This window comes from Notothenia coriiceps, unplaced genomic scaffold (genome assembly GCF_000735185.1).
Source record: "Notothenia coriiceps isolate Sejong01 unplaced genomic scaffold, NC01 NC01_scaffold00000339, whole genome shotgun sequence".
In the NCBI taxonomy this organism is placed as follows: domain Eukaryota; kingdom Metazoa; phylum Chordata; class Actinopteri; order Perciformes; family Nototheniidae; genus Notothenia; species Notothenia coriiceps.
This window is the reverse complement of record NW_011333040.1, coordinates 10,455,547-10,476,941: the sequence shown is the minus strand read 5'-3', so window position 1 is coordinate 10,476,941 and position 21,395 is coordinate 10,455,547. Positions and strand designations below refer to the sequence as shown.

The 21,395-nt window shown below is 39.9% G+C and overlaps 2 protein-coding genes across 3 annotated transcripts in view; both read right to left on the bottom strand.

Moving 5' to 3' along the window:
- LOC104950819 (CUB and sushi domain-containing protein 3-like) overlaps window positions 1-21,395 on the bottom strand; it is a 109,958-nt gene that overhangs the window by 57,245 nt on the left and 31,318 nt on the right. The window lies entirely within an intron of this gene.
- The window catches only part of LOC104945328 (uncharacterized), a 39,025-nt gene continuing 18,628 nt past the window's right edge, over window positions 999-21,395 (bottom strand). The window contains exons 2-16 of one of the 2 annotated variants that reach the window (XM_010770986.1): window positions 20,293-20,380; window positions 16,035-16,208; window positions 14,404-14,537; window positions 13,621-13,903; window positions 11,561-11,695; window positions 11,161-11,294; window positions 10,058-10,192; window positions 8,868-8,977; window positions 8,715-8,770; window positions 8,054-8,173; window positions 6,917-7,072; window positions 6,116-6,254; window positions 4,269-4,423; window positions 3,815-3,947; window positions 999-1,027 (exon numbers count right to left, since the gene is read on the bottom strand). In XM_010770986.1, coding sequence (XP_010769288.1) covers window positions 1,020-1,027; window positions 3,815-3,947; window positions 4,269-4,423; window positions 6,116-6,254; window positions 6,917-7,072; window positions 8,054-8,173; window positions 8,715-8,770; window positions 8,868-8,977; window positions 10,058-10,192; window positions 11,161-11,294; window positions 11,561-11,695; window positions 13,621-13,903; window positions 14,404-14,537; window positions 16,035-16,208; window positions 20,293-20,380 — 1,960 coding nt within the window. In that variant the 3' untranslated portion in view covers window positions 999-1,019. Of the gene's footprint in view, window positions 1,028-1,828; window positions 1,870-3,814; window positions 3,948-4,268; window positions 4,424-6,115; window positions 6,255-6,916; window positions 7,073-8,053; window positions 8,174-8,714; window positions 8,771-8,867; window positions 8,978-10,057; window positions 10,193-11,160; window positions 11,295-11,560; window positions 11,696-13,620; window positions 13,904-14,403; window positions 14,538-16,034; window positions 16,209-20,292; window positions 20,381-21,395 lie in introns of those variants that run through there. The other variant, XM_010770978.1, reaches the window with a different exon arrangement.

Sequence of the window (21,395 nt, the reverse complement as noted above, 5' to 3'; positions counted from 1 at the left end):
CTTCTCCACCCGTCAGAGGTAAGAGTGCTGCTTCTTAAAGCACACTGAAGAGAACAGCATCAGATGAGGTGGTATGCCTAATACTAATGCCGGACGGAGGGACGGCTAACAGTAACCCGTCAGAATATATATAGTCTCGCACGACATTACATGCTATGGCCGGACTGACTAACACCAACAGCTCGCTTCCATCCCTATTATGCACTCAGGGATCTCCACGACCTAGAAGGCGTTCCTACTCTACCCAGTACCTGGGTGACCCATGTCTCTCGGTCGTTCCGATCCATTGTGTGTTAAACTGAATGGTGTGTCGACGTTGCGATGCAGAGATCTCATCTATCTTTGTGCCATAGATGATGGAGTGATAAGATTAGTTATGGACAGGTGTCTTTTATACTGATTAGAACGAGTTCAAACAGGGCCATTAATACAGTTAACAGTGGAGAACGAGAGGCTCTTAAAGAAGAAGTTTGAACAGGAGTCTGCGGAGATCCAGAAATCCTTGTTGTTTGTACAGTGACCCAAAACTTAATTTTACGCGGAATTTTACCAATAATTCATTCACAAATCCTACCAATGTGAGTTCCTGGATTCTTTCCCCCCATTTCGTCCCAATTGAGGTTAGTACTAGGGAGAAAATTACAGGCCTCTCTCATCTTTTTAAGGAGAACTGCCACAATTGGTGGCGACTAGAACAGAGCATCGAAGCTGACCATATAAAGATACTGAATATAATAGAGACAATATTTGCTGTAAAACAAGACTTCGTAAGGAGAAAAACTCTAAGACACGTCTTTAACATGATTCTGATTCATGCTAAAATTTTAACCTGCACCCTCCTCTGTAAAGGTTGGTTTCCCTCTTAAAAGTGGTGAACTGTCCTCACCTTGTATCCACTTGTGGGGAACTCAACACGTGATGGTGACGGTGCGTTGTGAGGCGCCGTCTCCACTGCCTTTGCTGGGGCGTCACAGTGAAGCCTTGCCTGCTGCAGAGAGCCACGTTGCTCCCAGTGAAACTCACCACTCTGGGGGGACAACAGAGAGTTGAGTCCATCACACACACACACACACACACACACACACACAACACCACACCACACAACACACACCACCAACCAACACACACACACACCACACACACCACACACACACACACACACACACACACACACCACACACAGCACACACCACCACACACACACACACACACACACACACACACACATCCCACACCACACACCACACTATAATATTTTAGGGGTTTGGATGATCTTAAGAGAAACCCCTGACTCTTATTAAGATAAGATGGACCTTCATTTTTCCCCGTGTGATATTCAGGTGTCATAGCCAGCCAACAGCAACGGGGTAAACATAGACGAAATGAATCATACAGGGATATAATAATATATAATGTATTAATAATAATGAATCAATTAATGATTAAATAAAGAAATGGTGAAGACTAAGGTGTAGGGAAAATATGCTGAAAGAAAAGTGACGCTTTAGGTTAAAGTTCTACATATATGTCAGATATACCTATGTTTATGCGGACTTATCCAATATATACATTCTCGTCATTTGCGAAGTATGAGCCCACTTTTTACCATAAATTCTGTGAGAGTCGTCGTACAGCAGCTGCAGGTTATTGGATCGAGTGTTATGAATGTTTATATGAACTCCCCTCATGATGCACTGCAGTACACATGATGCAGCATGTAGCAGCCATCAGTACCTTCTTGCTGGCTGGGTGGAGCGATGGAGCCCACCTGAAGCTCCCTCAACAGCGGGGGTGATAGCCCCCCCGCTGCTAGCCGGCCCTCAGGCTCACCAGCACAGGGATGGTGCGGGCTTCTCCATCACCTCTGACCTGCCTCCAACAGACGACCGAGGACAGTTAGGTCTATTTACCAACCGGTAATAGTACTTTCACCGACCAAGTTGCAAAAACAACATTTTGGTTAGACTAATACCGTAATAACCCTATGGGGTGGGAAAATGAATCCACTTGTACCAATTTCAAGGCTCCCTGAGGATGACTGGGGGAGCCCCTGACTTTCAATATGCAGTGCGTTTTAAGTCAAAAGGTCCAATACTTTGTTTTAAATAGCTGCATTGAAGGACCTTCACATCAGGCCTCCAGATGCCTTTGTGGTTGTTGTAAGTTGGTTGACTTACATATATATTTGGCCATCAGCATGTTAGTATTATCGGTATATAGCATGCTATTCTTAGAGGGGCAGAGAGCCCGCTCGTGAACTGTTAGCGCCAGAGCTCCGTACGGGGAAACTGTGGCGCATAGATTTTGAGGCCCCTGCGCAAGGGCGATTCAGACAAACATGAAGTGGATGATGTATGCTTATGTTTTTGAAAACAAATAAAAGGGGAGAATAGTCTAGAATGTGTGCAGTGTGGATGCCCATTCTCTTTGGTACAGCGTTTGTGCCACACATGGCACATTCGGCCAGTGTGGCACAAATGTTGCAGAAATAGCAGATGACAACATCTTCATAATTTTGGTCACTTGCATGAGACCCTCCAGAAAAACGCGTGCAAAAATCCTTGATAATAGCGATTAAACATGCGGGGTTTTATGTGATTTTATGCCGTGGGTGAACTGCCGGAGTTGCGAAATATGCTATAATATGGCGGGAAAAAGAATAACATTTTTTTTAAAATATTGGGCCTGTCTTATTTATTCTCTCTCACACACAACCCGCCACTAACGCGGTTAAACCCCTTTACTATTCATTAAAGACACTTCAAATGTATTTATTGTAAAGCAATTGGGGCCATTTTATCTCACACACACACACCATCCCTCCCCCCACACCACCACACCACACACACACTTATCCACCTCATTCTGTTTTCATGTCTTACATCTTCGTTATCTGAGCCAGCTTCAATCTTGTAGCTACTCACTTAGTTTCTTGTGACCCTCGAAAGGGGTTTGGATGTTGAGGCCTTGGTGAACGTGAGTTGTTTTGGCTTTTTGGTCCGCCAGGAGCAGAAGCATTTTCGAATGTTTGAATGAATCAAGTGGTCTTGTGGGCGATTTTCTCTTATGCTCCAACACACAGTTGCACGGGGTGCAGAATAGTTTCCACCCACTTTTTGCCCGGTCGTTAGTAGAAATGTTCGTCAGTAAATGAGATGGATTAGATTTTTTCATCTTGGTGTTTTCTCTATCGTGTGAGCTCCACACGTTCACTCTATACAGTGTTGTTTACATTCTGTGATGCGCGAGCTGATGACGTCACGTCAAGACGAGTTCACTTTTTTTCCCCTCAACTTTGTGTGGAAAAATGCGGGGATTATGCGGCCTTTTGATAAATATGCGGCCTTTTAAAAATCTGCGCCATTTGGCTGATTATGCGGTAAATTCTGCGATCGCAGAATCGCGTTTTCCTGGAGGGTCTAAACTTGCAGCAATGCCAATCCGGAAACAAATTAGACTTTACTTCTAGAGAAATATTATGTGACATAAAAATCACCGTACAAAAATGACAGTACGAATTCTAGCAAAGCACAAGCTCTCCTCCAAATACAGATGCTGTCATAATGCTCCAACAGCACTTGGATTTACTGTTTTAGTTTGGGATTTCCAGTGACCTAATCCAGGAAGTGCGCCTATTATCTGGATGCTGTTGACAAGCACATGTTCTCTCAGCTCCTTATGATTAGCTTCAATGACTACAACACATTCTTAGTCATATTTATAGTTTCTGTGTCTGTATTTTCGCTGCCTTCAGTATCTTTGAGACCATTTTTGCATGGATAATTTCCAATTTCTAACAGAAGGTGGAGGATACCTGTGATTTGAGGTTGAGCGGTGATCAGTGGAGGGAGGAGGGATTCGATGGGCACCGTCAGAGGGTCTCCTCCACACAGATACATGTTGTGTGAAGAGGCTGCCCCCCTCAGATCCAACACACACACTACACTCTGAGAGACAGAAAGGATACAGGGTTAGGTTGTATTATGTCATCAAGTGATTATAGAGTCATAAAGTGATCAGCGTATAATAATAATTTTGCCCGAACCATGGCATACTTTTAAAGGTAAGTCACGTTTTCTATATAGCACATTTCAACTACAAAACTATTGAAAGTATTTACACAGCGTGCACAAGAGAGAGGGAAAACAGAATAATCACATATGTTGGTAGTATGTTGGAGAATAAAAACTGAACGCTGATATTCAAGTGCGTAGAGTCACGTTTTTAGTCCTGTGGGTGGGAGTGTTTCTGTGTGGTGTTCTGCTCACCTTATTCCTGAGCTCTACGGTCATCCTGTCAGAGTAGCAGACAGACGGGTGGTCCGGCTGGAAGCTGACCATGAGGTCCTGACTCTGTCCTGGAGCGATGCTGCCCTCTGCTGGCAGAACGCTGAACACACTCAGCCCGCTAAGGTTCTGAGTTCCTGCTCAGGATATAACAGAAGTGATGTAGTACTGTCATTTGTTATTATAAACAGTATTTTAAAAAGTAACAAACAAAGTATGACATTATAATAATAATAATAATAAGACAAGTATTTGTTTTGTGTTAAAAATGGCCAAAATAATAATATTCTATAAAAATACTATTTACTTTTTGGATAATTCAGGACTTTATTTATAATCTTGAGTATGTTAATACCATAATGTTTCTACTTTTACTTTGTTAAAGGATCTGAGTATTTATTGCAACCCTGGTTACAAGTGCTGCTTTTCAAATAAATTAAAACAAACATTGTAATTGAGATATCAAATGAGAACTCTTATTTTATTTTCTATTTCTGGCAGAAAACACATTTTGCTGGAAAGGTAGCCAAATGTTTGAGTCCTGGTTGGTTAAGGGGAACCAATAACATGTATATATTTTAGGATTGACCCATTATAAGATCTTTCTGGGTCTTTAAAAAAACTATTAAAATTACACTTAAAGGGGACCTATCATGCAAAATGCACTTTTGTACGTCCTTTATACATGAATATGTGTCCCCGGTGTTCCAGGGAACTCACCAAGTGTCAAAAAAACACAACCCTCTCTTTTCCTCCATACCCAAATCTCTAAAAACGGGGCTGCAACGGATCTGATACAGACTGATACAGATTTGAAAGTTCTCTGACGTCAGGAACGAGGAGCTCCGCCTATATGGCCAACTCTCCACCTATCAGGGGAATGTGTGGGGTTGGGCCACGGCCGGCCATTGCCGCTCGAAAGCGCTGGAGACGCGGTAGTACATATGCCAGGCCTGTAAGTTGCGCTGTAGTCTGCCACAAAAGCAGCGAAGAAGACTTCCCGCACATGGTTGCAATGGTTGCCCTTCTGTTTATTCTCCGCTGTGCCTCTTTTTCTCCCTGCCTGAGGCAAGCGTTTGCTCCTGCTGCTGTAATTCAATGCAATCCCTCCCCGTCGAGGCAAGCACTGTAATTCTCTCTGGTAGTAGTCCACCAGCAGATGACAAACACCCACCTTTCCGCCTCTTCCAAGGAACGAGGGGAACGTGCGGCAGAGTTTCAGTTCGATTTTTTTTCGCCGGTCAACATGTCCGTTAAAGTTTAAATCTTCCGGACAAAATTAGAAAAGTGCCGGTCAAAGGTCTTGTTATTTATTGAGTTTTAAAACAAATGAATAATAACTCTATATAATCAAATAAGAATAAAACACGGAGGACGGAGATCTCTTTTTCTCCCCCTCTTCTGACAGCCCAGCAGCTGATCTCAAAGCACGCTCCCCTCTCCTGCAGGGGGGCGTGGTCAGCTGCAGCTCATTTGCATTAAAGCTACGTCACAGAATCAGCCCCTGCAAAGACAGGGCTGGAAAGAGCAAATAGAGCGAAATGAGGCATGGCTAAAATGCAGGATCTGTTCGGTATTTTGAAAAAAAAACTATATTTATATACTTTATATAGGTATGGCCCTACAATATATTGTTCAAATATAGCATGATATGTCCACTTTAACACTGATCTGCCACTGCAATTTCCCATATTATATTTAGGAAGTATTTTCTGGTAAAGCGTCCAGAAAATGAATGACAGCTCAACCTATAGTGGATTTAGAATGATCTGAGAATGACATCTGGTCTCAGGTCACCTGTTGAATGGTGCAGCGTTAATATATCTTACCCACAGTAGGCTGGAGCTGAGAGCCTGAGTAACCCCTCAGCAGTGAGGCTACACCATCAGCTCCCCCCGGAGGCCTGGAGGGGCAGAGGCTGGCCAGCTGCACCCTGAAGACAACTGCCACCGCCGAGCTGTTCTGCATCTGCACGAAAAACAGGAATTAAAGACATGTCTCCTCAAAAGCATCAGGGTAATCAGTGCAGCCGAATCCAGTTACACAGTTCATTGTTTTAAAGGTCCAATATTATGAAGAAATTCACTTTTTCATGGCTTTTAAACATAAATATGTCCACAGTGTGTAAAGACATTCACAAAATGTTCAGAAAAAAACATACTCTATTGTACTTTTTGTATAATATATATACTTTGTCAATTATAGATGTGTTTGTAAGTATCAGCACCACCTGAAACTTCTCTACCTGGCGGCCATTGTGCTTTTTAGCCAACTGATTAGCTCCAAAATGTTAAAGGGAGAAAAACGCTGAGCTTTTGTTAGCTGGATGTGTGCTAATACCCTGGACGAGTCAGCACTGGAGCACTTCCTGTTGCCTTATGTTGAAGTCAATGGGTTATTAAATTAGTTTGGTGAGTGGATAAACTTAATATTTGACAAAAATGTGCCAAAAAGTAGAACATTTCTGAATGTGTGAACAAAACATTTTACCGTGACATGTTTGTTGGCCGGGGTCAGTGGACGACGACACTGCCTATTCCTTCAAAAAGAGGCTTAAGAATCGGGCGATAACAACTCTCTGTAACTACTGATACAAAAAGAATCTTGCTGTCAGCACTGTGTTGACTGACCTTCAGGACGTGCGAGGTGCTCTCCTTCTCCAGCACATAGCCAAGGTCCAGGAGACCTCCAGGGTGAGAGCAGGTGACAGCGGGGAGCACCCCCTCCCCACGAAGAGTCATCTCAAGGGTCATCTTCTGGCAACGCACCTCCAGAGTCTCACTGAACTGCAGAACAGTAGAAGGTTGTTAAATAACGTTGGAAAATCTAACAGCTAAAACTAATGAGGAAAAACAAGTACTGTGGGAAAAGTTTGAGGAAACAGCCAGCCGTCTGTGGTCAATTCAAATCCATGGTCAATGGAGAGCATATCAAACCAGTATAAGCTAACCTTTTTGGCTCCCTTCTTCTTTTAGGATTCATTTTCAAGTTGTTTTCATTGGTTTTAAAGGCTCTTAATAGTTTAGGACAGGGGTAGGAGTCACAATGCTTGCTTTGCTATTGCTTATTATTCTTATTATCATCTTTATTTCTGTTTACACCACTTTTAATTCTTATTGGTTATCACTTCCGGCAATTGTCACATGGGTGTGGTTGATTTGTATTTAGGTCACCTGTGGGAAGCCGGTTTTGTGTATGACGAAGAGGAGAGGGTGAATTGCTCTGACACTTTCTGTTGACCGTGTGTTTGGATATTGTTTGTTCTGTGTCTTTATTAAACACCATGAACTGACTATGGACTTTTGTACAGAACTAGTCACAGCGAAGAGCAAGTTTCAGCCTCTCAGCGGAGTAACTCATAGGGAGTTGTTGCTGCTAAAACAAGCCTTCGTTGCTAAATCGTTGTTTCATAATCATTACTGAAGCTTAGATCCTCTGCTGCTAGATTTAAAAGAAACAAATAATTAATTAATTAATTAAATTAAATCATTTAACATTTAACATTTTCAACTACAATTGTAAAACTTTTATTTATCATTGCTTTAACTTTCATTCTTCCTTCGTATTTATTATTATTTATGTTCTTTTACGTCATTTGTTTCATTTCTATTTTTAACATGTTCTTTTGCTTGGTTTTATTACAACGTTTTTATTTATTTTGCTTGATTCACTTTATTGTAAAGCATTTTGAACTATACGTCCGGTATAAAGAGAGCTATATAAATAACGTTTACATTTTTTTATTTTATTCTACACAGTTAACAGACCTTTTTCTCCAGAGATGGACTGAAGGCCAGCACCAGAGTGTGTGTTTCCCCAGGTCTGATGCATCTGAGAGCATTCAGGAGGGAAAAAGGACCATGGACATCCAGCACTGACGACCTCAGCTTGGAAACAGTCAAAGAAAACAGTGGCAAACAGTTCATATTATTTATATCATAATGTGTAGAGCAAAGTAGTATAGGGCCAGTTTAGGGTTAAGAAATACCAGCTTCATTCGACTATTAAGTCAGGACATACAAAGATGCCTTATCTATAGAATATTATAAAAGGTAAAACTATTTAGGATTCTTTACCTTTATTTAGTGTCATTTTCTAACTCAATTCAAGTAGTTGTTTATGCTTTTATTTTGAAGGCAGCTTTGAGCATTTTGTATTTATTGGAGAAAGGCAGCAGGGCAAGATAGGTAAACAGTTGTCATTTGACGTTTGGATCATTGAAATGAAATGCACAAAGGACATTGTTGGCTGGACATAGGACAATGCCTCAGCAGCAGTTTCAATTCAGAGTTCGTTTTTTTTGTTTTATTTAGTTTCCTGCTGCTGTACACATCAAGTGGGATTTTGTAACACTCTTTGCATTAGCCCTACAAAACATGACTCCTCCTTCTGTAGTAGTGTGTTAAAGGTTTAGTTTGATCAGGATACATCCAAAGATTCCTTTGAAATGTTCTGGACTGTAAACCTCTTGACCACTTTTTCTCCTGAGGACACAAGACACAAACAAAACACAAGGATAAGGATGAGAAAAATAAAATGTCTGTATGGTAGATGCACGTGTGAACACTTTAAATCACTCACCCACTGCCACCTGATGGAAGTCTATGCTCTTATGCCCGTTGTTGGATGTGACCACCAGAGGGGGCTGTACAGTGGGACACTGCAGCTGCAGGTAGAGCGTGTTGAAGGAGCTGGGGAGATATTAGCAGAGGTGGGAGAAGTACTCAGATCTTGTACTTGAGTCAAAGTATAAGTACCAGAGTGTAGGAATACTCTGTTACAAGAATAAGTCCTGCAATCAAAATGTTCCTCAAGTAAAAAGTATTGCCATCTAAATATACTTAAAGTACTCATTCTGCAGATTGGTCCATTTCAGAATAATATATATGATGTGTTTTATAATTATTGTTGCATTACGTGTTATCAAAGCTGGTACAGGTGCAGCTAGTTTGAATGACTTTGAATACTGCAGGGTAGATGGTGAATTTACTCCAGGTGGAACTAAAGTCTGAATTAATACTTGATTATATTTCACATTATTAATCCAAATCTGTAAAGTAATTAATACTAAAAGATATTAAGTAAATGTAGTGGAGTAAAAGAAAACCATTTACCTCTGAATTGTAGCGGAGTAAAAGTACAAAGTAGTATAAAATGAAAATACTCAAGTAAAGTGTGCTCATGCTAAAAACATTTTACCACGAATACTGATATACATTTTTTTTCTCTCTTGTGTGTACAGTATGACTTGGAAAGTTAGAGATAGCAAGTTAGGTAAGATAACTCTCCTGCCTTTATTTGGTTAAAATTGTACTCTTAGAATGTTAATACTCAGTTTGTAGTTAGAGAAATTAAAACTCACAAGGAAAAAACATGAATGCTTTTATTCCTAGTTCTTCTTTATTAAGCCTGTGTCTTTTTGTCCCAGATGGGTTTATGCATTCTTACGTTGGTTGCTGTATAGTAGCTTGGTATAGGCTTGGTAGAGATATGTTACTTTGGTCAAACAGCAGACCTTATTTACAGCATGAATCAAAATCTAAGGCAAACAAATGGTAGTGCAGGTAGAGAAAAGGAGTTTGTGGATTAAAATGGAGGTCTCATATTTAGGTTTTAGGATCAAAACTGATCTGTTCTGAATGAAAATCACCCAGCACTCGATGGAAACAGATATAAGATATTGCGAAACGAAATGTTTGCCAACAACACGACTACATTGTGACAGGGTCCACAGTGTGTCCACAGCTCTGTAGAAGCTGACTCAGCATTACCTCCACGCCGGCTGGGCCTGCAGATCTTCCTCCGGAGGATCCCCGTCCGACACGAAGCAGGAGACGGTGTGCTCGCTGTAGCGCTGGGTGAAGGAGTACAGCAGAGACGCCCTGGCCTCCTCAAAATGCTCTGACCTGGTAGGAAACAACTCTTTATTTCATCAAGTCTGCCAGTTCTGTTGAGATAATACTCTATATGGTGTGATCACTGCGAGTCAAAATAAATGGGAATACTGATGAAAGCGTTGGAAAAACAGGGAACGCTTTGTGTTTCAGGTTTGTTGTGAATTGGGTTCAGCCTTCTTCCCTGTGAAAGGAGCTTTCAAGGAGATGTATCCCGGATAACAATTTATTCTCTTTTGGCAGTACTACTCTTTGAAATTTGATTCATGAATATTTATTTATGAATATTTGCTTTGCTGGCCTTTCTGTCCAGAAAACTGGGTTTTTCAAGGTCAATTGTACAGACCCGTGCTACAGCGGTCCAAAACACTTACATTAGGGTAAACGCGCTGTACTTTCAAAAACGATGTAAATATCTAAACACAAATGTGGCAAATCACATGCAAATATAGAAGAAACATCGTCACAGAACATGCACAGCGTTTACTAAAAGCGCTGCATAAAAGAAACGCTGCAAACACTAAATACTGCAAATAGAAAATGCTCCAAGAAGCTCAAAACACAACGCAAACGGGGAAACTCAAAAGTGATGGGACTGGGATTAGAGCACTTGTTGACATTTGGGGATTATTCAATTGGTCAACAATCACGGTCACTGTTGGCACATGTTTGTAGTACACGTTTTATGATTGTAAATGTTTTGTTAGATAGCTTACAGAAAAACTGTTATACAAGTGGAAAGGAAACATGTAATCATAATATTGAAACAAGCCAATTAAAGGTACATTTAAGGTAGGCTTCCAGTGACACGACAGTTGGCCAACTTTATGATCCCCGAACGTCAACAAGCACTCCGGTCCCATCTGTGCGCATCACGTTTGCCCTTGTCAGCCACCGTACATTTGTGATACTAAGCAAGCAAGGTTGATGACATCAAGGGAATCAAAATATGTCTTTGTAGAAATAAAAACCCCTCCTACCCAGGCTGTATGTCGGCAGGTTCTGGTAATTCAGTTAGTAGTTCGGTCTGTGGAACGTCTGACACCTTACTGTTCTTTGGAATCACTGGGGCCTTCTTCCCTTTACTGGTCTCCACTGGGAGATCCTTTTTAGCCTTGAAACACACAAACACAGTAGCTGACGGGTTCATACTGAGGTTAGCTTCCACATTCTGTGTAAACACCAGCTTGTTCAGGAAAGTGACAAATAGAGTAAACTGGGCGAGAAGTGCTCACATGTAAAGCCCCTGACCCCACACCAGCAGGAGGTGACTGGAGCAGGTGTGTGTGTGTGTGTGTGTGTGTGTGTGTGTGTGTGTGTGTGTGTGTGTGTGTGTGTGTGTGTGTGTGTGTGTGTGTGTGTGTGTGTGTGTGTGTGTACCTCCAGTTCAGCTTGTCTGCTCCTCTCCAGCTCCTTCTCACGTAGCAGCTTGGCTCGGAGGAAGAGACGCAGCGCCTCCTCTCTGATGTCCTCGTCTAACAGTCTGGGTCTGAACGTCACCTGGATCAAGCATCTCTACGCGAGGAGAGATGGTGATATGACAAGTTTCTCACATTTAGAATATAAAGCTTCTTGACCAGTTTTCTTCCTCACTGAGGATTTTTATTTTAAGCCTGTTCTTCTTATAACTCAATTGAGGTTTAAATGAGTTTTGGGGAGTCTCCTGTTGTGGAATTTCTCTAGCGTGAAACGAGGAGGATAATCCCTGTTTTCCAATTGCAGACTATTTACTGGATTTCTCCCACTGGGCCACTGTTATTGGGTTGAAAAAAACCAAAATAGAATGCAATTATTTCCATAAACACAACATTCTTCCACTCTAGTGATGGAAACTTTTGAACTGTCGCAACCCAAAAACAATAAACTGAAATCTTAAAGGAGCCATGTCATGCTAATTTTCAGGTTCATATTTGTAATTTGTGCCTCTACTGTGACCTGTCTCCATGCTTTAATGTTCAAAAACCTCTTTATTTTCATTTCATTTCATTTCAAACCTTTATTTATCCAGGTGTATCCCATTGAGATCATTGATCTCTTTTTCAAGGGAGACCTGCTCAAGTTGGTTCCACATGAAACATAAAAAAACATAAACAGAACAACAAAAGCACATCATACAGCATCAAGTGAGTATTTTTCTCATACTGCCTGTGCTGCAGCACCTCTTTTCCCCCTCTGTCTAAAACCAGAGCACCAGAGCACTGTCTGCTCTTCCTACTACTACTGAAGTAAACAAAGGAGTTCAAGGGAGGCGTATCAGGCAGGGGGGGGGGGACTTTGGGATTTTAGCCTTTGCAGACCATTTACATGCACACAAACCTATATAACACACTCCAAAAAGCATAATAGGCCTCTTTAAACAGCAGCTGTGTAGATTTGCTCAGTTACTTCCAACACCTCTCCTCCACATTTTTGACAGGGGCTGACACCAAACTCTTTAAAGAGCTTCAAGCAAAGAGGTCAAAATGAAACATTTTATGGTCATTGTAAAAAAAAAATCTTTATTTTTCCAAAACGCCTATACTGAAATGAATCTTTGTCCAGGAAAGCCATTGATATTGTAGCACAATTAAAAACCACATGTTCACTTCTGTCAGATGTCCAGTAGAGTGCATCATCACACCATACAGGAATCTGTGAGCCAATGGCAGCTGTAATGGCAGTTTGTATCACTGTAGTTCTGTTGAAGTCAAACTGGAAACGTTCCTCATATATCCTGTAGATTATTACATGTTTTTGCCAGTCCCAGGTTTGGTGTCTTGTCTTTACATAGTAAAATTAGACATCACATTCAAAAGCTCAACTCCATTTTGATCTGATCTTATGTAGCCTACAGTTTGATTGCGGTTTTTTGGAAGCTAACGATTAAATGAAAAACACAACCTTTGGAGATCAGCAGGGACAGGATGGGGGGAAATTAATATTAGTACTAAAATATTCTTCAGCTGTCCCAAAAGTGCTAAAAACATGATAGTTTATAGAAGTTCTCACAGTCCATATTAAAGAGGCATTCCAGAAATGTAGTATTGCTCTTCCATGAACTCCAAGGAATCACAAGACATTTTAAAAGACTTGCAATTTAACAATTATTTATCAAATATAAATATTTAAATCTATTTTGTATTGGAGATTTTACTATAACTTCTTATGTTTTTATAAATATCTTTATTTGTACTTATTTTGTATTAGACATTTCCCTTTAACTTCGTATGCTTATGTCAATACATTTATTTTATTTTAACTTTTTATTGCAAATTCCATCTATATTATTTTTGTATCATTTTTTATTTTATTATTGTAATCTTTTATTTGTTTTATTCTAAAATTGCCAATTTCAATGAAACCCAATTTCCCCCGGCATAAATCAAGTATTTTGATTGTGTGTAAAATTGGTGACGTGCCCCTTTAATATCAAGGTAAACAATAGAGGTGTGTTACTCCACCTCTCCAGGCAGCAGGCGGCCCGCGCTGGGGGTGATGCTGAGGTCTGAAGGCTGGGGCAGGCTGAAGGAGAACAGTCTGGGGGGAGCCATGGTGTCCTTGGTTACTGGAGGGGCTGGTTGTTGGTTCTGGTGATTGATGGTTTGATGGTTGGTTTGATGGTTGGTCAGGTAGAGCATGGCAGTGGAGCGGTCCCCTACTGCTGTGGCCCCAAACTGCACCAGAGAGTGGGAGAGCTGCAACGGAGGGCGGACCCCCACTGCCTGGCAAGTGAGGGGGAAATCTCTGGTGATAAAGACAATAAGAGATATAGATCAAACATATTGAATAAGCTGAACTGAATCATATCCATCAACTGATGCCATCAGGGACATATTGGTCTATAAATCATCAGATCCATCTATGATATCAAATCAATCAGAATACTTGATTTACAATAAAAAAAATCAAATAAACCAAAGATAAACAACTTTTAATATAAAAATGATTATATTCATATAAGAAGTTATAGTAAAATGTCAAATAAAATATGTAATAAAATAGAATAAAATATTAACAAAACAAAAAAATGTGCAATAAAACTGAAAATGTAATTAATATATTTCTAAAAACATAAGAAGTTATAATAAAATGTACAATAAAATATAAAATAAAAATAAATACAATAACAAATATTTGTATAAACATAAGAAGTTCAAGTAAAACTCGGCACATTGAACTACAATACATAACATGCATAAAACAATACACAGTGGTGCTAGCACAGTGTTAGATTGAAAGGTAACCTGTTTATTCCTGATTTGCAGTGGAGCTGGAAGCTGTACTCCTTGGCCTTGTTGGCGCTGAAGATCAGATCAACCTCCAGAGTCTCTTGTGGGAGCAGAGTGCCGAAGCCATCGTTGGGCTGGACCTCCATGAACTGCATTGCAAAGAAGAGAAACCTACAGAATTACTGTCATGACATTAACGTTTTTTGAGTAAATCAAACCCTCTATTTTGGGATCCTTTCAATGTAATTACATTCAGTAGTTATCTCTCTATTGACTGTTTGCATTGAATAGATCAAATATATCGACCAATTTAGTATTTTAACTTCCTGTTTGCATTGGAAGTGGGAATGTGTCCATGTGTGGCTTTACATCTACTTCTTCTGCCTACACTTTAGCAAATATCTGGGGAGTTTATATACTATAACATAGAGCCGTAATAACTGCCAGAGCCAGTTAAAGCCGGATGAAATTAAAGACAACAACTGGCAGCTATTTTTATTGCACCCCTTATTAGATTAGTGCCATTAACACAGCAATAAAAGCAGAAGTCTAGGAAAACACTGGAAAATTAACATTCTAAAATTGGGTCGGCAGTTTAAGGATTGTGGTGTTTTTTTGTTGGTAATGTCTGAGTACACCATTCCCAGGTAATCAAGTTGATTCAATCTCATTAATACTGTTTACTATCCACTCTTTCAAATGAATCAGATCTGTACCAGGTTATAGCTCACAGTGCTGCTGCTTCATATTCCAAATATCCAACTGTTTTATTTTTACCAAAGCAGCTCCTCGACGAGCGTTTGCTGTAGTGCTGAACTGCATTTGCTGTTTCCACGGTAACCACAGAGGTTGCCAAATCAACCAGGAATGAAATCTAAAGGATTTGCAACTTTAAAGGTTGAACAAAAAGAGCAAATCTAAAAAATAAATGAATAGGAGAGCTGTGAAAGCAAGAGTAAGGAGGAATTTCCAACAGTGAATAGATATTTATTGAATAACTAAATATGAGTCTCCTCAGCACCTGACATCATGAAGTAATCAGTTCTTAGCAAAATATTGGTTTATACTTAATTGATTTGAACAGTCAGTTGTGTCAACACTGTCAGATGAAGTTTTTTTCTTTTTTTGTCATTCTTTTAAAGAAACATGTGTTGTTATTGTGTTTATATATTATAACACCACATGAACTACATGTCATATTTATTTTTTAAATGAAGAACACTGATTATTTATACTTAATATTTAAAGTTAATGTACAAAATAAAGGTATTTCAAAACTGGGTTTTTCAAAATGGTGTGAATTCACAAAGAAATCTATGAAATGAATCTATTTCTTATTAATAAACCCTAATATGACGTACTTGAGGACTTTGAACTATTGTTGAATTGATTAAATGAAACCATGACCTTTATATATATATTATTTAAAATAAGTGTATAAGTATTTAAAAAAAAAAAGAATATGACCGAATGCTTGTTTTGTCCCTTATCTCAAGAATCAGTGGAAAAAGAAGACATTAGATTTAGTGAGTTTCCTATGGCATGGATCCAAGTGACTGTACATCAAAAGTACAGTAATATTAAACACAAGCCTATCGCAGTACTACAAATTGAAAAGAGAGAAGCTCTTGAGCAGTGTGCCGTACGTCTGGAACGCCCAAAAAGCCAAAGTCCTGGGGCAGCAGGGAGGTGTTGGTGAGGCGGACGCTGCTCCTCACCGACTGGTTAACGGAGCAGAAGCCAAAGTCCACCTGGGCCCGGTCAAAGAGCAGCTCTGAGCAGGTCACCACGGCCTGCATGGTGAAAGGGACCGGCTTCACCTGAACGCACACACGTAAAGCAGCTTTACAGATCTTGGGATGTTTTTCTTCAATGAATAATCAACAAAGAGGATCAGTTCCCTTTATACATGTTACAACACCGCATTAATTTCTCTTTACTTCATTCTAATTTCATAATAATGTAATGAACATAAATCATCCACAACTTTAAGCGGCAACATAGCCACAGTCCTCTTTAGCTCCATGTCGTGCTACATTCTAAGCCCACCCACTTTTAACAGTCCAATCATTTGCGCATGATTTGATTCAAATCCCTCTTGTTACTGTACACTGCTCAGATATTTGTTACACTGGGACTGGGAAAAAAGTCTCCCAGTGCGACAGGGTGGCCAAGCCCCCAGGAAGTTAGTTGGGCATTGAAGCAAATTTGTGTAGTGGCCAAACCGTGGTACTTCAACTTCCATGTCAGTCGTGTGACGTCATTGGGCCCTAAAAATACTTTTTACCATAGTGAGGCGAAGTCCCTCCCCTTCCGGGGGAGCTTCATGGGACCTTATTTCGGAAAAAGTATGTATTGAAGTCAATGGCGAGAGAAAGATTATCTTTCGATCCTGTTTGAATTGTGCAACGAATTACACATATGATGTTTGTCAATTTAAAAGATAATTTTGCCAGTCAAAACTATTTAAATGTGTCGTAAAACTATGAAGTAACACTTTTTTTTGTGTGAAACCGCTCAGTGAACTACATCTCCTGCCTCGCACCACACACCAAGACGGCCGTCACGTAAGCACATTTCACTTCTTTCTTTCAGAATGAGGCGAACAGTATTAAAAGAGGTGAAAATCACTACAAGTCTGGCCATGTTGAGAGCTGTACATACAGTACACACAAGGGGAGTTAGTCGGTTCCGTAAGAGCCAGCATGCGGGACCGGGATTCTGGGATTTGTAGTCTTTCTAGTTGTGTATTTTTCATAGTCTCATATTTCAACAGTTTTACAAGTGACTGACTTTTTTGACATGGAAATTATTTTTTAAGATTGACAAACATCATATGTGTAATTCATGGCACAATTCAAACGGGATCGAAAGATAATCTTTCTCTCCCCATTGACTTCAATAAATAATTTTTCCGAAATAAGGTTCCATGGGTCGGAAGTAATGGGGCGGATTTCGCCTCTCTGTAGACTTACATTGGGAAATAGACGTCTGTAAATCAGCTACTACTATACTTACTATATATACTTTTTGGGATGTAAATAAACTACCCAATAAGAACACTTTAATAGCCCTAATATAAATAAGTGATTCTTGACTGAACCCACATTTTTGTATCTTCATTCAGGCCATTTTTGGCTCCATGAGGCACTGAGTAATTGTCAACGCTGCACCCAGTTGTATTAATACATCCATGATTGTGGCTCATTCTGTGCTTAGAAAATAGTTCCTCGACACTAAATAAGGCTAGGCTCAAAGATTATTGAAGATAAATCAATAATGGATGCACTGTCAATATAGGTTGGTATCAAATAATTGGTTTTGGTCTTTTTATGGGATTGATTGGCAATATGAAAATATATTGTATTATCAGCCTTTTCCTTTAACAATTCTTTATGTATGAGCAGCACTACTTTTGAAAACTAAGTAATCTTGGGAGCTGTGTTTTTTTACTCAAGATCACGTCTTCCTGGATCATGTCAACAGATGAACTTGTTTATAGCTCTCTGCATCATTGCTGTCCTGGCTGTTCTGGTGTCTGGTGACCATACGACAGCGTGTGTGTTTGTGTGTGTGTGTTGGTCTAATGCCAGGGGCTCAGGGTCTAGGGCGGAGGGCAACAGCTTTGGTGCTCCACATGAGCATCCTGGCCCAGTCTTTGGCTCTGCTTCCCCCCCACAATCCTCTCCTCTCAGGAAGACTTGGAATATGGGCTGGATGGGGGGGAAGGTGACGATCTGGCAAGAAGACCAACCAGATTTAGATTAGCTGAGAAAGAGGACTGGCATCGATGCAACACCAATGTTTAAGCAGCTGCTCCGTGTTTTTGAATAAAGGCTGCTGCTGACGAGCTGAAGGAATTCAGTCGCTAGGAGATATTTATTTTGCGCTTCAAGGACTTCTGGGTTTATATATTTCCAAATGCAAGTTTGTTTTGAAAAAAGGATGTGTTAAGAGATGTATGCCTCTTGAGGGAAACGATTTATGTTGTCTGACACAGATTGGAAAACGGTCTCCCCGACAGTGTTTGTTGCACAATAATGCCCCGTTTAACAACAAATTCATGATGTGGACCGTTCTAAAGACACAGCTCTGAGACCACTCAACATTTTTCTTAAATCTCAATCTCTACATGTATGGCAGCCATTCCATTCCAGTGTCAGATATATTTTGTCAGTAGTTTATGGAATACAATTTAAAAAAAATCAATTTACACAACTCATACCCATAGATAATTTTGCAATGGTCTCTTAATTTCTTTCAGAGCTGTATATTGTAATAGGTTCATCGCATTAAGACACACCTATTATATGTGATTATTGAAAACTAATTAGGAATAAACTGATTCCAGATTGAGCATCTACATGTGTTAGTCCTCACTGAGTGCAAACAAATAAATAAAGCCTAGATCAGATATTATCAAGCCCTAGGTATCAAAAAAAGTTTGCGCAGCCATTGGAAAGCTGCAAAAAAGCATTTAAAGTGGCCACATTATGGTCATTTTCAGGTTCATATTTGTATTTAATGTCTCTACAGTGACATGTCTCCATGCTTTAATGTTCAAAAAGCTCTTTATTTTCCTCATACTGCCTGTGCTGCAGCACCTCTTTTCACCCTCCGTCGGAAACCAGAGCCCAGTCTGCTCTGATTGGTTAGCTGACTGACTCTGTTGTGATTGGTCAACCGCTTAGAGATGTCCCAGCCCTTAGCCTATTGGAGCGCTAGCCAATAGGAGTGCGAGTGTGACATAGTGATGTCATTATGTTATGGAAGTAAACAAAGGAGTCCAATGGAGGCGTTGACGAAGGGGTGGAGTGTGTGGGAGAAAACCCAGCTTAGATCAGTTCACTTTCAGATTCTTGGACAGTTTTATTTATTTTTCTAACAATGAACCATTCTGAATTCCACTCTGATTGACTTCTTCTCCAGAGCAATAACTGTTTACCTCAGTAATAAGAGCCATTTGCCAGGACCAAACATGATTTATTGGCAATAAAGTTGATATAATTGAAATTGATGACCAGGACAGATGCCTACATTAAGCTGACATTCATCCATCTGCTGCCTGCTGTGTCTCAGCAGTTTGTTGAGAAACATCGTCAAGAAAAATGATTGCATTTGTTTCTGAAAAGTGTTTTTTTCTGTTACTTTAGTATGACGGATGGCGCTGAATAATACAACAGCCTCAGGTGCTGCTGATGAGGGGGGAAAGCCAGAGCAGAGATGTGAATCACAGCTTTTTCGTTGCATTTGGCAATAAGACACGGGGGAATGTTTTTCTCAAAATGTGCCCAAAATTAACCCAGAATAAATATATACATAATATAAATGTGAACCCATTTCAGCTGCACATTGTTTTTAAAAAGTGTCATCTCCAAGGCAGGTAATTAAATTGTTCCTGACAACAATGTAACATAGATGACTTACCAATTTACATGTTGTATCCACATAGGCTTGTACCTTTTTAAGAGTTTATTAAAAATCACTTTGTTTTTATTCTGTAAGCCACAAGCATTACCACATGTTAAAAGGCATGAGATTTAACAAAAGTAACCACAACAAAAATGTAATACATGCCAAAAATGGCCAGATAATATGTACGCAATGGAATAAGAAGAAAACACACACTCTGTTCCCTTTTGAGCTTTGAGAGACATTTTCAGTGAAACCATATGGGGCAACCTTTATGCTCGGCTTATTAGCACCCATAGAGTAACTGGGCCTTGGGGGTATGAGAAAATTTTAGCTTGTTACCAGCAAAATGGGTTACAACCTTCAGCCGCTCTGCCTCTATTAGAAACAAAGTAGGACATAAGCCCTTTATTTTGCACAATAAGAAAGATGTTTTCAGATAAAAAGGGAGGTTAACTGTAAAATACACTGCGTGTGTTTTATGTTACAAACCTGGCCTGCTACTAGCACTGTTAGCGGAACCTCTAGGACTCCTGTATCTTCGTCAAAAAGCTCCATGGCATCTTTGGATAAGGAGATCCTGTGAGAGAGTGATACAACATGCAGGTACACTGTGAGGACACATGCTATCATGCACAAAATCTCATCATGAACTGAATAAAGCAGAGACCCCAATACAGTGGTGCAGTGACGACGTATTTCTGTAGGCCGACCCGGAACTGAGCATTACAAGCGCTCCCTCTACTAAAGCAATAATCCAGTGGATTTTTGAATAATGCAGACAAATAAGCTTTGTGGCAACCAAACCTTTATGCTATTTACATGTTTTGATCATCAGGATAATCTTGACATATTTACACCACTTGAGTAGTTTTTGAAGCGAAATGCCTGAAGAAAATTGCGTAAAACTAACTACATCACAGTTGCATGACCTCACCTTAAGACATCCAAGCTAAAATCTGACTTGTTTTTGGTGTTTGCATAAGAGGGACTATTGACTTATGGAATAGACAAGCTAATTGTGTTGCTAGGAGTCAGACAGAATATCTGGAGATATTGGGATTTACGAAAACATGGCCGCACCCGGATATATCTGACAACATTATTTCCATTGATTGCTTCCTGACAGTTCGGGCAATGTTTCCATCAACAACGTTTCCAACTTTTCTTTTGATGGTTTCCAGACTGTTTGGGAAGACACTGAGTTCCATTGGCTACACTGAATTTTATTGCACGTTTTTATTTAAAACTATGTTTGTTTACATATTCAATTATTTCATTCTAATATGGTGCAACCCTACTTAATTTCCCCCTTGGGTTAATAAAGTATTTTTGATTGATTCAAGTATTTTATGTCGTAGAACAAACATAAAAATCGTATGAGCTTGTATTAACCTCAGATCTTATTTCAGGCATCTAACCAATAACACATACAAAAAAAACGTTGACCTGGAGACAAGGGAACTAGAAGTGGTAATATGCCAAATAATTTTCAGATTTAAGGACTCATTCCGGCACCACCCCCTTAATAAAAAACATTTGGTGGAGCTTTTCAAAGAAAGACAAAGATTCAGACCCATTACTTTAACCCACGA